The 22,665-nt window shown below is 34.1% G+C and overlaps 2 protein-coding genes across 3 annotated transcripts in view; both read left to right on the top strand.

Moving 5' to 3' along the window:
- The window catches only part of LOC140437230 (short-chain dehydrogenase/reductase family 16C member 6), a 114,593-nt gene extending 113,599 nt beyond the window's left edge, over window positions 1–994 (top strand). Inside the window, exon 6 of the mRNA XM_072526613.1 lies at window positions 724–994. Coding sequence (XP_072382714.1) covers window positions 724–826 — 103 coding nt within the window. The 3' untranslated portion in view covers window positions 827–994. The remainder of the gene's footprint in view (window positions 1–723) is intronic.
- A 20,026-nt stretch (window positions 995–21,020) lies between these two features.
- LOC140436039 (uncharacterized) overlaps window positions 21,021–22,665 on the top strand; it is a 38,370-nt gene continuing 36,725 nt past the window's right edge. For both annotated transcript variants that reach the window (XM_072524752.1, XM_072524751.1), the window contains exon 1: window positions 21,021–21,200. In XM_072524752.1, coding sequence (XP_072380853.1) covers window positions 21,117–21,200 — 84 coding nt within the window. In that variant the 5' untranslated portion in view covers window positions 21,021–21,116. The remainder of the gene's footprint in view (window positions 21,201–22,665) is intronic.

Genomic DNA, 22,665 nt, shown 5'->3' with positions numbered 1-22,665 from the left:
CTTTGGGATTGGGATTAAAACTGCACCAAATGTACTGTGACTGATTGGCAGGAAATCCAGCCAAAAAATGGAAAATAAACTCCTAATCTACAAATCAATTCTGACGCCAATATGGACATACGGAATAAAACTAGAAATAAGATCCTGGGCATAATGGTACGTGCCCAATATGCTAATAGAGCGAGACTTGGAAATATAAGTCAAAACAAAAATAACACGTTACAGTGATAAACACAAACATAGAACCAGTAATTATCGTAATGTGCTAGTGAGTGAACTACACGAAACCACAGGTAAAGTGCGTCGCTTATAACGATTCAAACCAACGGACTTATAAAATATATTTAGTTAGATAATGATAAAACGGATTGTAATTCAATTTATGCGTAAGTATATATTTGAGAATACAACAGGACAAAAATGGATGACATATTATATCGTCACTAACAGAGCAATACCAGAGCATACAAGTGGAGACAGAAAAACATTACGTCCCTTCGAGAAAAATTAAATGAAATCAGAGGCTTTAATAGCCAGACTTATCAATCAACTAAATGTGGTGGATTGATATCAACTTAAAAATATTTTTTAAGTAGTAATTTGCTTTTATCTCTGATTCAGAATATAGGTATCCATAATGTAGATATGTGTTATCCGGAATTATTCGTATTATTTACTATTATTTAATGTAAAATGTTAATTAACTGTAAATATTTGTTGTAGTTGTATACCTCCAAAGCTAGCCTGGGCACTAATAATCAAGGTGATCAGATTTCCCCAATCAATGATGGGTCTACGAGCATTTAATGAAGTCGAAGCAGCTTAAATAATCAAAATGGAATACAAATTAATAAAAGGAAGAATTTTAGTATTGCATACTTAAATAGACTGTTTAGACTTAAAATATTGTTAAATCTTTTTTGAATATTCTAAAGGTTAAGACTAATTTAGATTTGTATCTGTTTAATAAAATAAAAATTATTAATTTGTATGAGTTTGTGCAGTAATATTAGTGTTAGCAAATAAATCACCGATGTGAACCAAACCTTACTCAGTTGTCGTAAGTCCAATTACTCAATTGTCGTAAGAGATGAAAAAAATTATTTAGGTAAAAGTTGGAGCGTAGACAGGACCATACTCTAAAAATATTTTTCAATATACAGGACCACTTATATTGACAGGGTGAAATAAATATATCTTTTTTTAATAGAATACCTGTATATCTTTACATTTTTGTACTCTTTCTAATGCTTCCGGTTTTGCAATATAGGTTTAGCAGCATTATCAAGGAAGTTTAAAAGATATTTTTTTTTATTAATTTCGTAGCCAAATTATCACCCTGTAGAATTGTAGAGATTTGACATCAAAAAAATATATTTATGTTTAAAAGATTTTAAATATAATACGTTGGTCACTAAGTTCCGGGCCAGCCATGAGATGGCGACTGTAATAAATTTTCCATTTCACATTTCGATAGTTCTAACCTTCAATAGAATACTGTTAAAATTTTATGTCATTCGGACTATTATTACCGAGATATAGTGTTTGAAGTGATCTTACTTGTGTGATATTTATAAACAACGGATTAAAAGCAATTTCTTGTGTTGATTTATCACTGTTATTTGATAGGAAAAATACTATTCAAACAGAGAAATGACTTACCAAAAGTATTACCAAAACTCTGCATCATCGATAACAACCATTAAACGATGGTTTGCTGATTTCAAACGCGTTCGTACTGACACCAAAGATGCTGAGCGCCCCGGACGGCCAAATAATGCAGTTATTTCCCAAAACATCGAAAAAATGCTGAAAATTATTATGAAAAATCGCAAAGAGAAGTTCTAAGAAAAAGCTGACACTAAAGTTATCAAAGGCTAGCAGTTTGACTATTATACACGAACATTTGGGTATAAGAAAGCTGTTTTTCAAATGGGTGCCGTTTTTTCTCACACCAAAGCAAAAACAACAACGAAATGATCACTCTCGTCGATGTTTGGAAATGTTTAGATAAAATAAATCGGAGTTTTTGCATTAATATATCACAATGGATAAAACATAAATTCATCACTTTATTCCAGAATCAAATCGGCCGTCATCTGAATGGACAGCTTCTGGAGAAAGCCGCTTAAAGTGACCAAAAACCCAATAAACCGCCGAAAAGGCTATGGCCCTGTATTTTGTGACCCACAAGGAATTATTTTTGTTGACTATTTGAAACATGGAGAAAAAATCACTAGCGACTACTATATTGGTTTATTTGGAGCTTTTAAAGACCGAAATCGTAAAGAAAGGGCCTCATTTGTTCAAGAAAAAATTGTCGTTTCACCAAGACAATGAGCCATGTTAAAAGTCGATAAAAACAATGGCAAAAATGCACGAATTGGGTTTTGAATTGCTTCCGTACCCACCCTGTAGTCTAGATCTGACTCAAAGACTAAATAAATGTTAGCTTCTTCGCTCCAGTTTAGCAAAGCCTCGCCGTTTTGATCACTGTGGCTATACTTTCAGAGTTCATGATGACTGTTAAAGTCTCCAACATAAACTGAAGGGTCTGGGTGGGCGTGAATAATATGCGGAGACCACAGTTTTGTCACAATTACGCCAATTTGTATAGTAACCTTATGAATGTTATTTATATCTAATGTAGAACATAATATGTGTGCATTTTCTATTTTGTTTCGAACATAGGTTGCCACTCCATAAGGAGGATGGTAAGTTGCACCTAATAAATTATAGCCATGAATTCTTCCTCTAGCGAGAATTTGTTCTTCGTTTTATACATGGGTTTCCTGAATTGCGACCACGTCGATATTATTTTCAATGAGTAACTTTTGAAGGTAATCACATTTACTTCTACTTATACCTTCTATTCTTCAATGGCAGATTCGGATGCTTGGTCCGAGTCACTCCTTAATATTTCCAGTATTCACTTATGGATGCGAATAAGATAATTAGAAAGTGAAAAGATAGCCGCCACTAAAATTTTCTACTGGAAAAAATGTTTTTCCAGTGAATTTCATGAAACGGCCATAGAACAAATAATTCTATTCTAAGATAACTAAAGATAATTAAGACACTATTGTAGGTGCACACAAATAAGAAACGTTTCCCCGGCTGCTCGGTTTGGAAGGGATATGTGGGGATTCTTTAGAAAAGATATTGGCCAGTGGCTAACATATGAAGGGTACAGGTCCATAAAGAGATAAGTTACTAAATGTTTATTTCGTACAAAACGAAGTTTAAATTTTAAAACCAGTTATTGATAACTTATTGATGGTTATCATGAACTCTGTTGATAAGATCAGTTACTTGGGTAATTAATGTGACACACACAAGAAATTAAACTTATATTGATATTATGCAAAATAGGACATAAGCTTGAATTGGTCAAACCACCAAACATTATTTGCCAAAACAAAACAAAAACAAAAAACAAAACAAATTGGAATGACAGGTAGACAAAAGTTATTATTATGAAACAAATTTAATTCTTGGGCAGGCTATTAAAAAAAAATTGTTTTGTTTCGTCATTACAGAATCGTTTTAAATATTGTAGGCATTTAAATTTTTGAGACGAGATTGGTATCAAACCTAAAAATAACGTTGTTTAATAATATTATTGCAAGACATTTATTTTTTTATACCTGAATGAGAATATGGAGGAAGTACAAATTAATTTTGTGGTAGCACAAGTCCCTTTCGCTTACTTTCTTTTCCCTTTACTATTGTTGACTCCCATGCTTCATTATAAGACTACCGGTAATTCTCGAATTGGACGGGAACTGAAAGAGGATTGATTTATTTTCACAACGTCAAATGTTAATGGTTTTGCACGAGCACTTCTAAAAATTTCAACTCAATTTAATCTCAGCTCGTTGTTAATTCCATAGAACGTCATTCAACATTGTAAGTGCAAATGTAAGACACTTTTTGCTGTAGATAGAATGTGGACATTAAATGCATGGACGTTCACATGGCTCTTATAGTAAACATCGTTTGTTCTTATGTTTGGGACACTGAGATTTTTTCCAAAATCGAGACAAATAGCTTCGTGAGTCATACTCTAAACTGCACGTATTAACGATAGATCAACGTATATCAATTATTTATATTAACTATATCCTTTTAGATCCTGCCTGATGAGGACTTTCCCCTATTGGCGGTGTATCTTCTTCTTCATGTGCCTTGTCCGTTCCGAACGTTGGCAATCAACATGGTTATTCTGACTTTGTTTACGGCAGATCTGAATAGTTCAGCAGATGACAATCCGAACCATTGCCGCAAGTTTTGGAGCCACGAGTGTCTTCTCCTCCCTGGACCCCTTCTGCTGTCTATTTTCCCTTGAATGATCAGTTGTAGTACTCTATATTTATTATGTCTCATAACGTGACCCAAGTATTCCAACTTTCTTTTCTTTATACTTATTCCTACCTCTCTCTCTTTACCTATCCGGCGTAGTACCTCTTCGTTGGTCACGTGCTCAGTCCAGGATATACGTAATATACGTCGGTAAGCCCACATTTCGAAGGCCTCTACTTTTTTCATCATTGTTGCGGTCATTGTCCACGCCTCCATTCCATGGAGTGTATGTATGCGTAAATAAGAATTACCATTTTACAGGCACTAAGCGCTTTTATAACAAGTCGCTGGCCACTTTTAACTACGTTAAAATTGCTACAAGATGCCACCACTAGATCTATTTATGTAAAATTACGATTTGCCCCCTTTGCACCTGTACCCTTCATATATAATAAATATATTTTTAAAACAACCAAATTTCAAGATAAAAGAGATAAGTTTTGGGCACCACCCGAATTTTTAAAGGATCTATTAGGAAAACTAATTAATAATAGTAAAAATATATACTACCACACTAAGGAATTTTTTTATATTTTTCGGAAACATTTAACTCACTATTATATCTTATTATTAAACAATCTGGAGAATGTCTCCAGACAATAAGAAATTCACCCTTAATTAAAATATACTTATTACTTAAATCTAAATTAGCTAAAAATAGAGTAAAATGAGCTTACCTTATTTCGTATAACATAGGTGATTATTTACAAATAAACATATATGTCAATACATTTATTACACCTTATGTAGTCACAAAACCATATTTAAATGCACTTGTGTAAATCAAGTAAATAAAATATTAATCAAATGTTTGTCCATGTCCATATTAATCTCTAAATTGAAAAGACACTCTTCGCAACTTTAGGATGATAAGAAATTTTGAGGCCAACCGCGAAAATGTGTAGCCTGATGGATAAATCCATACACGGAAAGAAAACATAAATGGAACCTCTTATTAAAATTTTACGCACCCCGTAAATTTTATATTTCCGGGTTGCGTTCCGTATAGTTTATGACAAACCTGTTAAGGCAAATAAATTGATTTCTATTAGATTTTTTTAAATTAATTTCGATGTTCAGTTTGAACGTTACACAGCCCCTTTCATGATTTCAACCTGATTGCAAGGCTTGGAATCGGAGTGTGATAGATTGTGACATTCAAATAAGATTATAAGTAACCATCTAGTCACTAGTCAACTGTATATTACATATATTACTATTATTACCGTTACGTATTACTAGGTATTACAGTAATAAATTAGATAAATGATGTTTAAATTAAATTTTAAGTTATTGTTTTCTTTTCAAAATTATCATGGGACCTATTATATGAAAGATGCTAAAAAGAGGCGATTTCGTTTTTTTTTCTCTTCGCCATGGGGTACAACAATATTTTGGGGTGTACACAACAACAAGAAGAATATACCAAGGCTGGCCTAGTTATTAATGTCGCGAAAACAGAGTACTTGTAGATACAAGTGAAAAAGACATAGAAGATTTACAGATTGATGACAACGTAACAATCAAAGGAAAGGATAAATTCAAATACTTGGGGTTTATAATCACGAAAAAGGCAACAAAAGAGGAAGAAATTACACAAAGATTAGGACAAATAAGAACAGCAATCCGACAACTTAACACAGTATGGTGTGATAGACACCTAAATATGAAGACAAAAACACAGATTTATAAAACATTAGTTCGAAGTATTATGACATATGGGGCTGAAAATTGGATCATAAACAAAAAAAAACAGCAGTAAGATAGTAGCAACAGAGATGAAATGCCTGCGAAGATGCTGCAGAGTAACAACAATGGATAGGAGAAGTAATGACAAAATAAAGCAAAGAACATCAACAGAAACAGACATACTAACATACATAGAACAAAAAAGACTAAAGTGGTATGGACATGTAAGAAGAACTAGTGACAGCAGATGGATAATGAGAATAACCGAATGGATCCCCATACGAAGGAGGAAAAGAGGACGACCCCGAAAATCCTGGAGGAACGAAGTAGACGACGCCATGAGTAAGAGAGGCCTAAACCATGAAAAATGGGACAACAGAGAGAGATGGAAACGGTTGAGCGAGAAAAGGCAGTGAATACTGTAGAAACCCTGAAGATATGTATATATATATATATATATATATATATATATATATATATATATATATATATATATATTATATATATATATACATATATTTATTTACGGTAACAATTGAATTCCCACATGTAAAGTTGTAGGTTCAATTGGCTTCCGCTGGTCAATTGGCATCCGGTATTCGGATGCCAATTGACCTCTTCAAAATAATATCAGAAACGCATAGTGGATGATATTATAAGGCTCTTTACGCGATATGAACCCGGAATCCAATTGGACCGTTTTTTGATTCGTAAATAAATCGTAGTTCGAGGCAAAAAATAAGCAGCGCCACCATCGATTTGTGTATATTGAGTTGAAGCGATATTCATGTCGTTACAGCTTAGCGGTTCAATTGGCATCTACAGGATGTGATACGATTTTGGAAGCCAGTTAGTCACTTAGATTGTCTTAGATTCCAGGTTTATAAAGGTTCGAGTAACATCTGGTCGATTCGCGTTTGAGTTTAATTCTTAGAATGGATATTTTTTGTTTAGTTTTTGGATTTACAATATATTATTGGTTTTATCTTACTTTCTTGTTATCTGCAGTCTTTTATTCTTTTTGAAAGGTTTTATAACCTTATTTCTCAGCGCCATGTATATAATTTTTTGAAGCACATTGCTAAAACGTTGTGTATTAAAAAGCATTTAATGTTAGGGGTTGTAAATGCATTAAAAATGTTGTGAATTTTGAAAATGTGGTTTGGCGCTGTGTTAATAAGATTCTTTCGTTAAGATGCTTAGTTTTTATCTATCTCTGGTTATGCTTTGTCTTTTTTTCTGTGAAAATATTAACTAATATTATAAATGTGAGTGTAAGGTGTTTGTCGGCTTGTTTTTTTTCGCATTCCCTGTTTAACTTTTTAACCGATCATATTGATTATTTTTGCAATTTTGACAGGGACACAAATAAGCACAGATGATACATTTTATTAAAAAAAGTTGTATTTTCAAGGGATACTTCTCGGCAGAAGACGCCATCACAATCGAATCGAGGATAAAAGCTAGTATTTTATATGTAAATGAGAATGCAATCCACTCTTAACTGATCAACATTTAATATGTCATCACAGGTGTTCCGTGTGCAATGCTGCCAGGTCACCCATGTACAGCTTGGAACAACAAGAGCCATTTGCTGATCGGTTTAGGTCACCGAAACCCAACCAATTATGATTGGATCAACAGAAACAACTACTCCGTGGGCTAATACCCCTACCGGCATTGAATTATACTATTGATCCAATGGTCGCAGCACAACACAACCCATCAAGTGTGAAACGCCAAACAGCTGTTTCGGTCCGCCAGACCTTATCAGTGACGCTTGGCTTCTCCATTGGAAAGTTGTCCGTTCTGCTTAAGAGGACAAGGTCCTCTGAATCTCAAATGTAAATGAGAATGCAATCCACTCTTAACTGATCAACATTTAATATGTCATCACAGGTGTTCCGTGTGCAATGCTGCCAGGTCACCCATGTACAGCTTGGAACAACAAGAGCCATTTGCTGATCGGTTTAGGCCGCCGAAACCCAATTAATTATGTTTAGATCAACAAAAACAACTACTCCGAGGGCTAATACCCCTACCGGCATTGAATTATACTATTGATCCAATGGTCGCAGCACAACACAGCCCATCAAGTGTGAAACGCCAAACAGTTGTTGCGGTCCGCCAGACCTCATCAGTGACGCTTGGCTTCTCCATTGGAAAGTTGTCCGTTCTGCTTAAGGGGACAAGGTCCTCTGCATCTCAAATGTAAATGAGAATGCAATCCATTCTTAACTGATCAACATTTAATATGTCATCACCGGTGTTCCGTGTGCAATGCTGCCAGGTCACCCATGTACAACTTGGAACAACAAGAGCCCTTTGCTGATCGGTTTAGGTCACCGAAACCCAACCAATTATGTTTGGATCAACAAAAACCACTACTCCGAGGGGTAATACACCTACTGGCATTGAATTATACTATTGATCCAATGGTCGCAGATCAACACAACCCATCAAGTGTGAAACGCCAAACAGCAGTTTCGGTACGCCAGACCTCATCAGTGACGCTTGGCTTCTCCATTGAAAAGTTGTCCGTTCTGCTTAAGGGGACAAGGTCCTCTGAATCTCAAATGTAAATGAGAATGCAATCCACTCTTAACTGATCACATAGGTGACCTAGCAGCATTGCACACGGAACACCTGTGATGACATATTAAATGTTGATCAGTTAAGAGTGGATTGCATTCTCATTTACATTTGAGATTCAGACGACCTTGTCCCCTTAAGCAGAACGGACAACTTTCCAATGGAGAAGCCAAGCGTCACAGATAAGGTCTGGCGGACCGAAACAGCTGTTTGGCGTTTCACACTTGATGGGTTGTGTTTTTCTGCGACCATTGGATCAATAGTATAATTCAATGCCGGTAGGGGTATTAGCCCACGGAGTAGTTGTTTCTGTTGATCCAATCATAATTGGTTGGGTTTCGGTGACCTAAACTGATCAGCAAATGGCTCTTGTTGTTCCAAGCTGTACATGGGTGACCTGGCAGCATTGCACACGGAACACCTGTGATGACATATTAAATGTTGATCAGTTAAGAGTGGATTGCATTCTCATTTACATTTGAGATTCAGAGGACCTTGTCCCCTTAAGCAGAACGGACAACTTTCCAATGAAGAAGCCAAGCGTCACTGATCAGGTCTGGCGGACCGAAACAGCTGTTTGGCGTTTCACACTTGATGGGTTGTGTTGTTCTGCGACTATAGGATCAATAGTATAATTCAATGCCGGTAGGGGTATTAGCCCTCTAAGTAGTTGTTTCTGTTGATCTAAATATAACTAATTGGGTTTCGGTGACCTAAACCGATCAGCAAATGGCTCTTGTTGTTCCAAGCTGTACATGGGTGACCTGGCGGCATTGCACACGGAACACCTGTGATGACATATTAAATGTTGATCAGTTAAGAGTGGATTGCATTCTCATTTACATTTGAGATTCAGAGGACCTTGTCCCCTTAAGCAGAACGGACAACTTTCCAATGGAGAAGCCAAGCGTCACAGATAAGGTCTGGCGGACCGAAACAGCTGTTTGGCGTTTCACACTTGATGGGTTGTGTTGATCTGCGACCATTGGATCAATAGTATAATTCAATGCCGGTAGGGGTATTAGCCCTCGGAGTAGTTGTTTCTGTTTACCAAACATAATTGGTTGGGTTTCGGTGACCTAAACCGATCAGCAAATGGCTCTTGTTGTTCCAAGCTGTACATGGGTGACCTGGCAGCATTGCACACGGAACACCTGTCATGACATATTAAATGTTGATCAGTTAAGAGTGGATTGCATTCTCATTTACATTTGAGATTCAGAGGACCTTGTCCCCTTAAGCAGAACGAACACTTTTCAATGGAGAAGCCAAGCGTCACTGATCAGGTCTGGCGGACCGAAACAGCTGTTTGGCGTTTCACACTTGATGGGTTGTGTTGTTCTGCGACTATAGGATCAATAGTATAATTCAATGCCGGTAGGGGTATTAGCCCTCTAAGTAGTTGTTTCTGTTGATCTAAATATAATTAATTGGGTTTCGGTGACCTAAACCGATCAGCAAATGGCTCTTGTTGTTCCAAGCTGTACATGGGTGACCTGGCGGCATTGCACACGGAACACCTGTGATGACATATTAAATGTTGATCAGTTAAGAGTGGATTGCATTCTCATTTACATTTGAGATTCAGAGGACCTTGTCCCCTTAAGCAGAACGGACAACTTTCCAATGGAGAAGCCAAGCGTCACAGATAAGGTCTGGCGGACCGAAACAGCTGTTTGGCGTTTCACACTTGATGGGTTGTGTTGTTCTGCGACCATTGGATCAATAGTATAATTCAATGCCGGTAGGGGTATTAGCCCTCGGAGTAGTTGTTTCTGTTGATCCAAACATAATTGGTTGGGTTTCAGTGACCTAAACCGATCAGCAAATGGCTCTTGTTGTTCCAAGCTGCACATGGGTGACCTGGCAGCATTGCACACGGAACACCTGTGATGACATATTAAATGTTGATCAGTTAAGAGTGGATTGCATTCTCATCTACATTTGAGATTCAGAGGACCTTGTACCCTTAAGCAGAACGAACAACTTTCCAATGGAGAAGCCAAGCGTCACTGATGAGGTCTGGCGGACCGAAACAGCTGTTTGGCGTTTCACACTTGATGGGTTGTGTTGTTCTGCGACTATAGGATCAATAGTATAATTCAATGCCGGTAGGGGTATTAGCCCTCGGAGTAGTTGTTTCTGTTGATCCAAACATAACTAGTATTTTATAGTATAGCAAAGTAGTATAGCAAAGACGAGTAGGGGAGCTGCAGAGATTACCTTTAGATATTTATTTAAAACATCATGATTCTCAATCTTCTAAAGAGTTTGAGAAAGTCCTAACAGAAACCGAGAAAATTTTAGTTCACTCTTTAAAACGCATAGTAATAAGAGGTAAGAGAGGTAGAGGCGTACCTGTTCTGTTTGACAAATTGACCAAAAGTGGAGTTGACACTTTAATTAAATATAGGAATAATTTTTTTACCTCTTACAACGAATACCTATTTGGCATACCGAATACTATTAACTGCATCAGTGGATATCATGTTCTCAGAAAGCATGCTTCTAAGGTGTTGAATGATGCAAACAAAATCACTACCCTCACGTCAACTCGCCTCAGAAAACACTTAGCAACAATAATACAAATTTTAAAAATGGAAAAGGGTGAACTAGAACAACTAGCAAAATTTATGGGGCATACCTCAAAAACTCATGATGAGTGGTATCGTCTCCCGTCAGACATTTACCAAACCGCAAAAGTTTCCAAAATATTATTGCTCGCCCAAAACACTAATATTGACCAATATAAAAATCGAAATTTAAATGAGATTGAAGTCGATAACGAGATATTGGAAGACGCAGAAGAAGCTGATAGTGACGAAGAAAATACTAATCAACCTATTCTTCAACAAAATGAAGTAAACATCCCGTCACAAAATAGAATACAGGAGAAAGGTAAACGTATTTTAGTTCCATGGACAAAAGAGGAAAAAGAACTTACGCAAAAATTCTTTGCACGTCATATTAAGAAGAAAATTCCGCCAAAAAAAATGGAAGTTTTAAATTTGGTAGAAAAGTATCCAAATGTTTTTAAAAACAGGAAATGGGACACAATAAAAGTATTTGCACAAAATAAATATAAATCACAATAATTCATTCAAGTGATTACGAGTTTCAATAAAATATTCTATTACAATCCTATAGTTTTAATGTATCCTTCATTACTTTCTTATTGAATTAAACCTAATTTTATTAACGTTTTAAAACGTCGTCATATTAATATTTTCTCTTGGATTTTGTAAATCCAATGAAATGTTGTAGATAGAATTTGAGGTTGGACAAACATTCATTTTTTCTTAGCTGTTCTAGCTTTAAAATAAAGTTTCTAACTAGTCTATGTTTCTAATGGTAATAGTGGGTTTTGTACAATTGCTAACGTATAGACTTTACCTATTTTACGTTTTTATCGAGGCTATTTTTTTTTAAATAAACCCGGTGTGGTCAATGTTGATTATTTCCATACGACATGTGAGTCCTAAAGTAACGGATAAATTCAATATTTTTGTAACTAAAAATATTTTGACGAAATCCTCGTACAGGTCGATTTTTGTTTTTTGTTGTGCATTTTTTCAATATAATCTTTTTATACAGGGCGTGTCGTGTAAGAGTGGCCAATACCAACTTTCTTATTTTAAATACAACACCCTGTATATTATTATATCTTTTGATTTCTAAGAATATTCTAGATAAAATTTATATTCAATCTTCTATTCCTATCTTTAACTGTTTTTGAGTAATCGAGGTTGGAAAAGTGACAATTGCTCACAAAATCTAAACAGTTCGATCTAGAGTAAAATGGTTTTTATATTAAGACAAAAGCTTTTTGTATTTACAAAAAGCTTTTGTCTTTATATTAATTCAGGGTATACAGCCAACTATTGGATTTGGTCCATTTTAATTAGTTTTTGTATTACTATCTTAGTTTTTAATATGCTATCTAGTGGTATTAAATAAAAATAAAATACGAAAATTGTCGTGGTCGGCCCTAAATTTCAAAATTTGTCATTTTGAATATAATCCTATCATCTCTGGGTTTGATACCACTAGATAGCATATTAAAAAGTAAGATAATAATGTAAAAACCATTTTACTCTAGGTCGAACTGTTTAGATTTTGTGAGGAAAAATACACGAAATGTCACTTTTCCAACCTCGATTACTTAAAAACGGTTAAAGATAAGAATAGAAGATTAAATATAAATTTTACCTAATATTCTAAGAAATTCAAAAATATAATAATACACAGGGTGTTGTATCTAAAATAAGAAAGTTGGTATTGGCCACTGTTACACGACACGCCCTGTATAAAAAGATTCTATTGAAAAAAATGCACAACAAAAAATAAAAACCGACCTACATGAGGATTTCGTCAAAAGATTTTTAGTTACAAAAATATTGAATTTATCTGTTACCTTAGGACCTCACTGTATATAAATCACAATGGATCATTTTATGTACCATTATAGGTATGTGCCATGTATAGCCTTGATAAAGACTTAAAATAAAGTAAAAACATTGGCAAATTTTAAACATTAACTAGGTTTTAATTGTCCCTAACCCACTATTACCATTAGAAGCTATTAAGTGGACACTACTCCTAAAACTTTGTTTACGTTGAAAGCTATGTATCGCCATTTTAAAAAGAGAGACCAAGAAATTTTGTAAATTATATGTTTGCAACTGTGTTTCTTACAAAAACCTTTTGTATGTATATAACTTCTTTATTATTCACTTCTAATGAAGTTAAGAGATAAAATACTGATTCTGAATTTTGTTTAAAAGAAGTGTACCTTTAAACATTTGATTTTCAACTTCTTCAAAGTTACAGTAATTTCAACATCTTTTCAATTCTTGAGTACTTCAATTCCCAAGAGATTTCAGTAATTTTATTTTATTTTTTTCTACGTAGGGCAAACACAACCATGAGATATAATCGAGACTCAATATATTTCAAACTAGGTTGATTTTGATAAAATTGGTTTTTGTTAGGTACAGATAATAATTACCTATGTAGTGCCTTCATAACAGGTAATTCTTATTTATATGTTACAGCCTTAAAATAAAACATACATTATGTCGAATAAATTTTGATATATTATTTATTAACAAACGGTTAAAGAAAAACAAATATGTGTTAAAATACGACTCTTTTTTAATTATTGCTTTTCATAGTATATGGACATAATATTTTATCTCTTTTTAATGTAAAAGAATCTGGTTCGTTTTGATTGTGCATCTATTATTATATAATACCACATCAAACCAGATTCAGTGACGTACGAGAAGTATGGGCAGAGGAAAGAAAAATACACACAGTTGTAAGAAGTCAGATACCAAAAAATAAAGGAGAAAGTTATGTGCACTTTGCGTTCGGCAATAATGTGCCTGTTGTCTTAAACATCTTCACTTGCAAAAATTTTCACAGTGAGTGTTATCAAATGGTCGTATACTCTTATAAGTACTTTTGTTTGCTTTCTAAGTATTTTTCATGGACTTTGAATTTGCTAAAATATTGGAAAGTGTCATCGAAAATGCAAATCGAAGAGAAATACGAACAAGAACGAGAAAATACAGCCCATATAGCCCATAATGCGACGTAACAGCCCAAGACATGAAGTTACAATCATTGTAACATTTAATTTTAACATTTAATCCTACTATACCAGAATTTCTTTAGTAATACCAAATAATTCATTACAACAGAGCTCTTTTACTCAGGGAATAATCAGACTAGAAGTTGTTAAAAGACGATAAAACATTTTTAAATTACTGAGCTTAAAAAATGTAAAATAAAAGTATTTAGCAAATTAAATCAAATTTGAAGCTGTCATAATTTTAAAAGAAAAATATTCAATCTCGAAAAAAGCAATAACTACCTGCCTACAATTTATAGATAAAGCGTAATATACTCTAACAAGTTAAATTTTTAAACATCCGTTTCGACAACAAAATATTACAATGACTGAACAGATGAATTGACTCAGGTAGAATTCCACCGAAACCTTTAGGTATTATTGTCGACTTGAGTCATAAACCAATGGATGCTAAAGGTCCAAAGCCAATCGATGCCAAAGAAACCGCAACAGCGATTGATGCCAATTGGTACCGCAACAGAATTCGCTGTATATTGTGGCCCGTGAATATTCACGGATGCCAAATGGGAATACTTTTCGTCCAGAAGTCAATTGGTACTACAAAGAAATATATATATATATATATATATATATATATTATATATATATATATACATATATATATATATATATATATATATATATATATATATATATATACATTGGGATAATGAATAAAAAAAAAGAAAAATATACCCACTTTGTAAGTGGGTATATTTTAAAAAAAAACCTTAAAAGGGCTACATTAAAAACACGAACGTTTTCGGAACAACAGTTCCATCATCAGGTTAAAAATACAGGTTACCATGCCTGAGCCACCAAAATATTAGGGTAAAAACCCTTTAAAATACGTAATGTTGCCAAAGATTGTACATGATATTGTTAATATTATTTGATGTTTAATATTTTAATTAAATTTTACTTCAGGTAACATACACCCATGCTTTAAGCGAGTTCCAGTGTCCGGAGAGTAAACCTCTTCAAACGGACTTCAGCTGGTAACTGAACAAGTAACAGTTACCAGTATTTTCAAAACCAGAGGGCACAAGAAGCAGAGTTTATTTGTAATATTTGGTCATTTTAGATTGTTTTTGATTTACCCAAAAAAAATCATCGTCATCGGCAATTTCGTCATTTAAGCGACTTTGACTTACGCATTGTAGACATGAAAGAGGCCGGTTTTGCCTTATGGGAAAGACTTGAAGCTAATCCATCAGTGGTGTTAAAAATTTGGAGCAGGTGGTTTAATAATGAGACTTATTGTCGTCGGGGGTCTAGACGTCTTAGAATATTGCAAGGCCGTGATATGCGCTATCTTTATTAAGATGTTAAAACAAAATCTAAAAAGCTATAGGACGATGATAAATAAATAGAAGAAAAATAAATTGTCACATAGAAAACTAAATTGACAATTGAAGATATAGGTGGATAAAGGTGTTATGTCACATTTTTTTATTTCTGAGTAAGTTGATAAAATAAATTTTGATCTGGAACGTTTCTATTATGTTTTAGATTGAAATTGGTAAAACTCTATTAGTTAAATGAGTTTAAAGTATTGTCTGTGATATGGTTCAGAAATATTTCAAGATGCAAATCTCTAGAAAAAATATTTTTTTGTGTACATAACACCTTTATCCATTAACCTACAAGAAAAAGTTTATATGATTTATTGTGAATAAAGGAGTTATATAGATATGAAAGTAAGTTATTCTTTATTAAACATAATATTATTCTTTATAAAACATTTTTAACACTAATCAAAACTAAACTAGCACGATTTCCTTGACTTTTTGGTCTTGGGGCTGTTCTGATTTTGGGCAGCTATCTTAATGTAATAGATTCAGGTTCAACTTAAGATGTACCTTTCTTATGTAAATCCACTTCCAAATATGGACTGGACGGATCTAAACAGGTTTTACAAAAATTATAGCCAAATTTTTCTACTCAAATCTATTTAACGTTAACCCTTAGGTTAACTTTTTCGTAAATTGTATTTGTCACTCTTTTCATTAAATGAAGCATGGCTGGAAGTGCTTCGAAATCAAAAAAGAAATGCTCCATATTTACATACACACTGTCTTTAGTACTAGCAGAAGTAATGATTTCACGGTATTGGTCTGGTGTAAAGATATTTTGATGCTTCCGAAGCACTTTCTCAATTCGGCCAAAGTCTCGATCGTAGTCGAGATAACTGTTTCCTACTTCGGGATCTCTCTCTCTCTTGTCGTTTCCTCATTGCTGAGGATCGTGATTTCCTACAATGCGGGCTGTCAATTCTCTCCATCTCTTGCGATTTTGGGCTGCTCTCATGGACTCGGAAAACGTCTCTCCAGTGGCTTTCTGTACTTGATCTGATCATCGGATAGGTGAGCGTCCTCTGCCTCTACGTCCTTCTACGTTTTCGCACACAATTGGTCTTTCTAAGTTGTCATTGTCTCTTCTCGCAATGTGGCGAAAAAACTTTAAAACATTTGCAAGACACTGAGAGGAGAGTCTGGTCTGAATGTTTAGCTCTTCGAGAATCGACTGATTGGATCTGTGCTCCGTCCACGAGACGCGTAGCATTCGTCTCCAGCACCACATTTCGAATGCGTCAATCCTTTTCCTATCCCTTGTTTTTGTTGTCCATGTTTCGGCACCGTAACTGAAGATTGAAAAAATTAGTGTCCGTACCAGTCTCATTTTGAGTTTTTTGGATAAAGAGCGGTCCTTCCATATTTTTGACAGTCGACTCATCGCGTTCTTGGCCATCCCTATTCTTCTGCGAATTTCCGTATGGGAGGAGGCTGCATTGCTTAAGGAAGATCCTAGATACGTGAACTCGTCTACTTTCTTGAATTGATTTAGGGCGCCTGTTGTTTGGAGGATATTCGCGTGGTCCACAATCATGATTTTTGTTTTCTGATTATTAATCTTGAGCCCACACTTGTTGCTTTCGGTTTCTACTCTCTTTATCAGTCTCGACATCTCCTCTTCAGATGTTGCTATCAGTGTCGTATCGTCTGCGAATCTTAAGTTTGAGATCTTTTTTCCTGGAATGGAGATGCCGCCTCTCCATCCATCGAGTGCGTTCCTCATTATGTATTCTCCATATAAATTGAACAGGTCTGGAGATAGTATGCACCCTTGTCGTACACCTCTGCTGGTTTTGAAGGTATGAGATTGCTGGTTTTCAATTCTTTTTTTAACTGAGTTATCTTCGTATAAATTTTTAATTAATATTGCCAAATGATCTGGAACTCCCATCTCATGAACAACTGTCCAGAGAACTTCCCACTTCACACAATCAAATGCCTTTTGGTAGTCTAGAAAACAGATTATTATTGGAATTTTAAATTCGCGGGCCTTTTCTATGAGCTGCCGCATATTAAGGATTTGCTCTCTCGTACCCTTCCCTTTGACAAAGCCTGCTTGTTCTTGGGGAATTTGTTTGTCTAAGTATTGTTGCAAACGGCGTTTAATGATTCTTAGTAATATTTTGCTTGGATGGGAAATCAGTGAGATGGTACGATAATTACTACACTTTGTAGTTGTTCCTTTTTTATGGATTGGTATGCACAATGATGTGCGCCATTCTCTGGGTCACTTTCCGCATCTCCGAATTTTATTACAAAGTTTCCACATTATGTAACATCCTTTGTCTCCCATGTTCTGAAGGAGCTCTCCCGTGATATCATCGCAGCCAGGGGATTTATTCTTCTTGAGGTGAGTTACAGCTTCTTCAATCTCGGATAGCAGAATTTCAGGTTCAGGGTTGTATGCGATGTTTTCGAGGGCTGAAGTGTGGCCTAGATTTACGTGTTCATCCCTGTAGAGCTCTGAACAATAGTTTTTCCATGTTTCCAACACTCTGTCGATATCACTTATGATAATACCCTGTTTGTCCTCTATTGCATAGTTCTTGGGTTTAAATTCTCTCGCAAGAATTTTCACTTTCCGGAAGAGGTCTTTGGTTTCATTTCGATATCCGTGATTTTCTATTCTTTTTAACTTCGGGATACCTATGTTTAATTATTTTAAACCAAATATTTAAAATTAAATATTGGTACAAGCAGGTTATGAAAAAGTTTTTGTTTTGGCCTGCACATGAATCCGACCATATTATCAAATGGTCAATTTCAGGATTCTTCTCTTTTAATAATTTGCAAAACCGCAACAGACAACTTTCAACTTCATTACTGCCTCTATTAGCAATATTCCCTGTCCATGTGAAAAAATAGGATTTGTGTCCTGAATGTTTCCTGCAATGGATGACGAAGTTGGAACATCCACATTTGAACTTAGTTTCAAAACTGTGTCTGTAGAAAGAAGCTTTAACCATATATGAATTATCCAAGTTGTGCTCTTTACAGTCTTATATATACAGTTCGTACAGTTTATTTACATGAAGCAGAGGAGAAAGGTATTTCTTGTACCCATTTTTGTTTCTTTAATAATGCGAATTTTCAGCTGGAATCTTTTGTATATGTCTTCCATTGCGGTTGACCACATCATCACTTATTTTGTGCGGACGATTTTCATGACGTCCTTGTTGATTAGGTGATGGTATAGATTGGCCAAGCCTTAGTGAATTTTGTAGTCTTTCAACTTTTTTTCGGCCGATTTCATATAGAGAGCAAAAAGCAGTTTTATACACTCTTATTACCTTTTTATTGTGTGTTATCCCATATTTGAAGGTGTAATTTTTTAATAAGCTTGTATTAGAACGATGACGATGACGAGCTACTGGTTGCATTGTAATACTTTTAAACAGTAAAGTATTTTTAGCGTTCCTAACCAAAGCATAAAATTTTCTGAAAAACATTTCTCTATCCTCTATATTGAACTTGTTTGTACAAACACTGCTCTGTACAAAGTACTCCAAGCTTGATTTCTTTCCTTTTCATTACTTTTCGTGTTTGCGAAATTTATTCTTGACCCATTTGTCTTAGTTTTGCAGGTTTTGTTCGTTTCCACTCCCTTGAATTACGTGGTCGCTTTTTGGATACTTTTGGTTTTAGTGTAAACACCTTTGTTTTTAAACAAGTTTGCTCTATACCATTAGCAGTGACGTGTCGTATATTTTGTTTATTGGGCGATGAAATCGTTTCGTTTTCAGTTTCTGCTTCAGTAATTTGTGTTGTCTTGCAATGTTGCTCCATTTGTAGAGAAACGGTTTCGCTTAACCTCCTCGATATTTTCTTTATTATATTTATCAGTATTTTCCGAATCATTAGAATTGTTTTCATCGCTGCATGGAGAATACTCACTAATGTACGTAACATCTTGAAAATTTACGTTTATATTACTGGATGATGTAGCAGCTTCTTGAAAACTATCGTTTGTATTATCTGCAAATAAAAAATGTCTCAATACCAATGTAAATATCAACTGTAATATTAATATAGAACCTTTAAAAATATAATATTCACTATTAGTGAAACATCATTATAACATACTTACCAATATTTCCAAAGTTGACTTTTGATTTTCTAATAATTTAAACATGCGTTTTATTCTGGATCCCATAATAAAATGTTAGTTATTTTTTATCAAAATACTTATTTATTTAATAGTACCGACAACATCAAAGCACTGCTCCACTTTGCCATTAAGCCAGCTCTGAACAAGAAACTTCCTCATTTTTACGGGATAAAGGTGTCAAGTCCTAAAAATGTGACATAACACCTCTATTCTCTAAATCTAGTAGAAGTTATGTGACATGACACCTTTATCACTCAAATATCTTTTTAACCTTAACATTTTTAAAAATAGGGTCGAAGGGAAGTCCAAAAATAGCACTCATTGTGTGTCAAAAATCTCATTTTTTCACAAAATGTGACATGACACCTTTATCCACTTATATCTTCAATTGTTTCATATATTTTATTAAAATCTGATTGAATACTTTCTAATTTAATATTTATTTTTGTTGCTATTGTTATTGTTTATCAAAATTTGTTTATAGAAGAAGAGACTTAAATAATATCGAATAAAATCGATTTTCTTTTAAGGTATGTAAGTATAACGAACTAGTTTTATTGTGTAAGAAAATTACTTAACAAATTTGTTCTTTTAAGGAGAAAAACGATTTTGTCTGTTAACCAGGTTCATTCCAGAATTTCAACATTATATCTGTTTATATTTTAATATGCAATGCTTAAACTAATTTTGTTCTAATTTCCTTTTTTGTATTTTTGCAGTGATATTATTATTAAGTCTCAATTGAGACGTAGATGAGGTTTTTTTGTTGGGCACTGTCTTACTCTCATGTTGCATTTTTTATATTTATCTTCTTCTTTGGCTTTTATTCTACTGAATAATCAGACAGTACATTCGTTTTATTGATTTTTGCGACACAGTCCTAAGTTTGGGAATATATCTCATTGCCCTATTAGCATTAGGTATCAGTGAATATAGACATTTCATCTACATAATATCTATATTTTAATTATGTTTTCTGTTTTCTTTTATAAGTAGGTTAAATGGTAATATTGGATAGGTTATTATGAAGGATATAATTTTATATGGTTGATCCGTAGGAATCTGAGAATAATTTTATTACTTTTAGGGTTAATATCGCATAGAAGCATTGGTATGTTAATTGGGGTTTTAATATTAATTTAGATCAATTCCTGATAGACATCGTAATCTTTTATTTTGTTTATTGGGCAATCCCAAAATATGTGTTTTTTTTTTCATATGTAAATTTGAAGGTTACGAATCACGGGTTGTAAGATCAAGTTTGTAGTTTCCTAAAAAAACATTCACGAATTATATGATTTTTAATTTAGTTGTATTTTAAACTCCGATTCTAAAGTTAACTAAACTAAATTGGATTAATTAAACTAGATTAAAAATGAAATATCTTGTATCATATTTGCTAATGGGCTTGATGTTCTGTGTTAGTTCAAATAAAAGCCAGTTGCCTTATCCACCAGGTGTAAGTATTAATTTAATAAAATTTCTAATTATTTCTTTCGGGGCACATCAAAAGTGCATTCATCAGAAAAGTCAATTACAAATTAGAAACAACAAATTGTATAATCTAAAAACAAAACATTTGTTTATTTTTTGTGTTAATAATTTATTTCACTTTATATTATACGGAACAAAAATCATAGAGTAGCTATTAGTACATATATTGTAAAATGAAAGTCCTGTAGTAGATATAATATGTCTATAGTTTAGTGTAATTTATTAGATCTTTTAGCCACACTATTTTAAGTCTTCTTTCTTCATAGTTAGTTGAAGGACTCTTATAAAATATATTTAGAATGATATTCGTTACATATATAATATGTTTAGCTAACGATCTAAAGTTTGTTTTAAGACATAGCATGTCTTAAGAGGTACCTGCAATTTTTTGTTTATTAACCGGATCACACGTTTGATTTTCGAGTTGATGTTTCTTGGATTTAATTTCCATCTTTCTGGTTAGTTTTCGATAGGCATTTTAGAGGCATGACAATTTTATTGTGTCCCTTATTGTTATAAATGTTACATGTGTTCATTTTATTGCAATACCGATAATTTTATGTTTATCTAATCTAAAGTTGAGAGACACATAAATGAATAAGTTCGCAATCTATGAAAAGAAACAAAAGTAACTATTCAAAACAAGAAAAGATTCAATTATATTTTTGTCACATGCTTCCGTTTCGGAGGTGAGAGTCCTGGGAATTTTTTAAATTGATCAGACCAGATGGTAAAATACTATGGGACAGAGCTAGAAGTACATATATTCGACGTAGATGCAAGGTGGAGAACATCAAAGACTGGGTAAGAAATAGAAGAGAATGGAATGATCATATAAGCCGAATGACAACAAATATAGCAGTAAAGACGGCAAGAAACGGTTCCCCAATAGGAAGACGATCAGTAGGAAGACCACGAAAACGATGGAACGACAGCTTATTAGAGGCACATTGAAAAACAGATAGTCATGTCTACATAAATAGAAGAAGAAGTTCTTTTTAAGATGCAGCTAATATCAGGTTGTCGTCTGCGTATCTTAGGTTAATAATTTTACGCCCTCTCACTGCTATTCCTTTATCCCAGTCATAGAAAACTGTACGAATGATATCCTCACAATTTGTATTTAACAGCAGTGGCGTCAATACACATCCTTGCGAAAATCCTGCATCCAACATAAGCTAATCAGAGCCTATTTCTCTGAATATTTTACTCATCTAATGTCAATTTAAGGCAGTCGAATGCTTTTAGTCTACGAAGTTTACACATTGAATTCGCGTGGTTTCTTGACAATGTGACTGACATTTAAGATTTTCTCACAGATTTATTTCTTGATACAAACCCAGATTATTCATTCGGGAGTTGGAGTAGCATACACTTTTAGTCTTTCATTGATGATTTTAAAAAGAACTTTACTTGTATGAAATGTAAGC

This window comes from Diabrotica undecimpunctata, chromosome 3 (genome assembly GCF_040954645.1).
Source record: "Diabrotica undecimpunctata isolate CICGRU chromosome 3, icDiaUnde3, whole genome shotgun sequence".
Lineage (NCBI taxonomy): Eukaryota > Metazoa > Arthropoda > Insecta > Coleoptera > Chrysomelidae > Diabrotica > Diabrotica undecimpunctata.
Note: the sequence above shows the minus strand (reverse complement) of the source record. Positions and strands in the feature narration are given on the sequence as shown.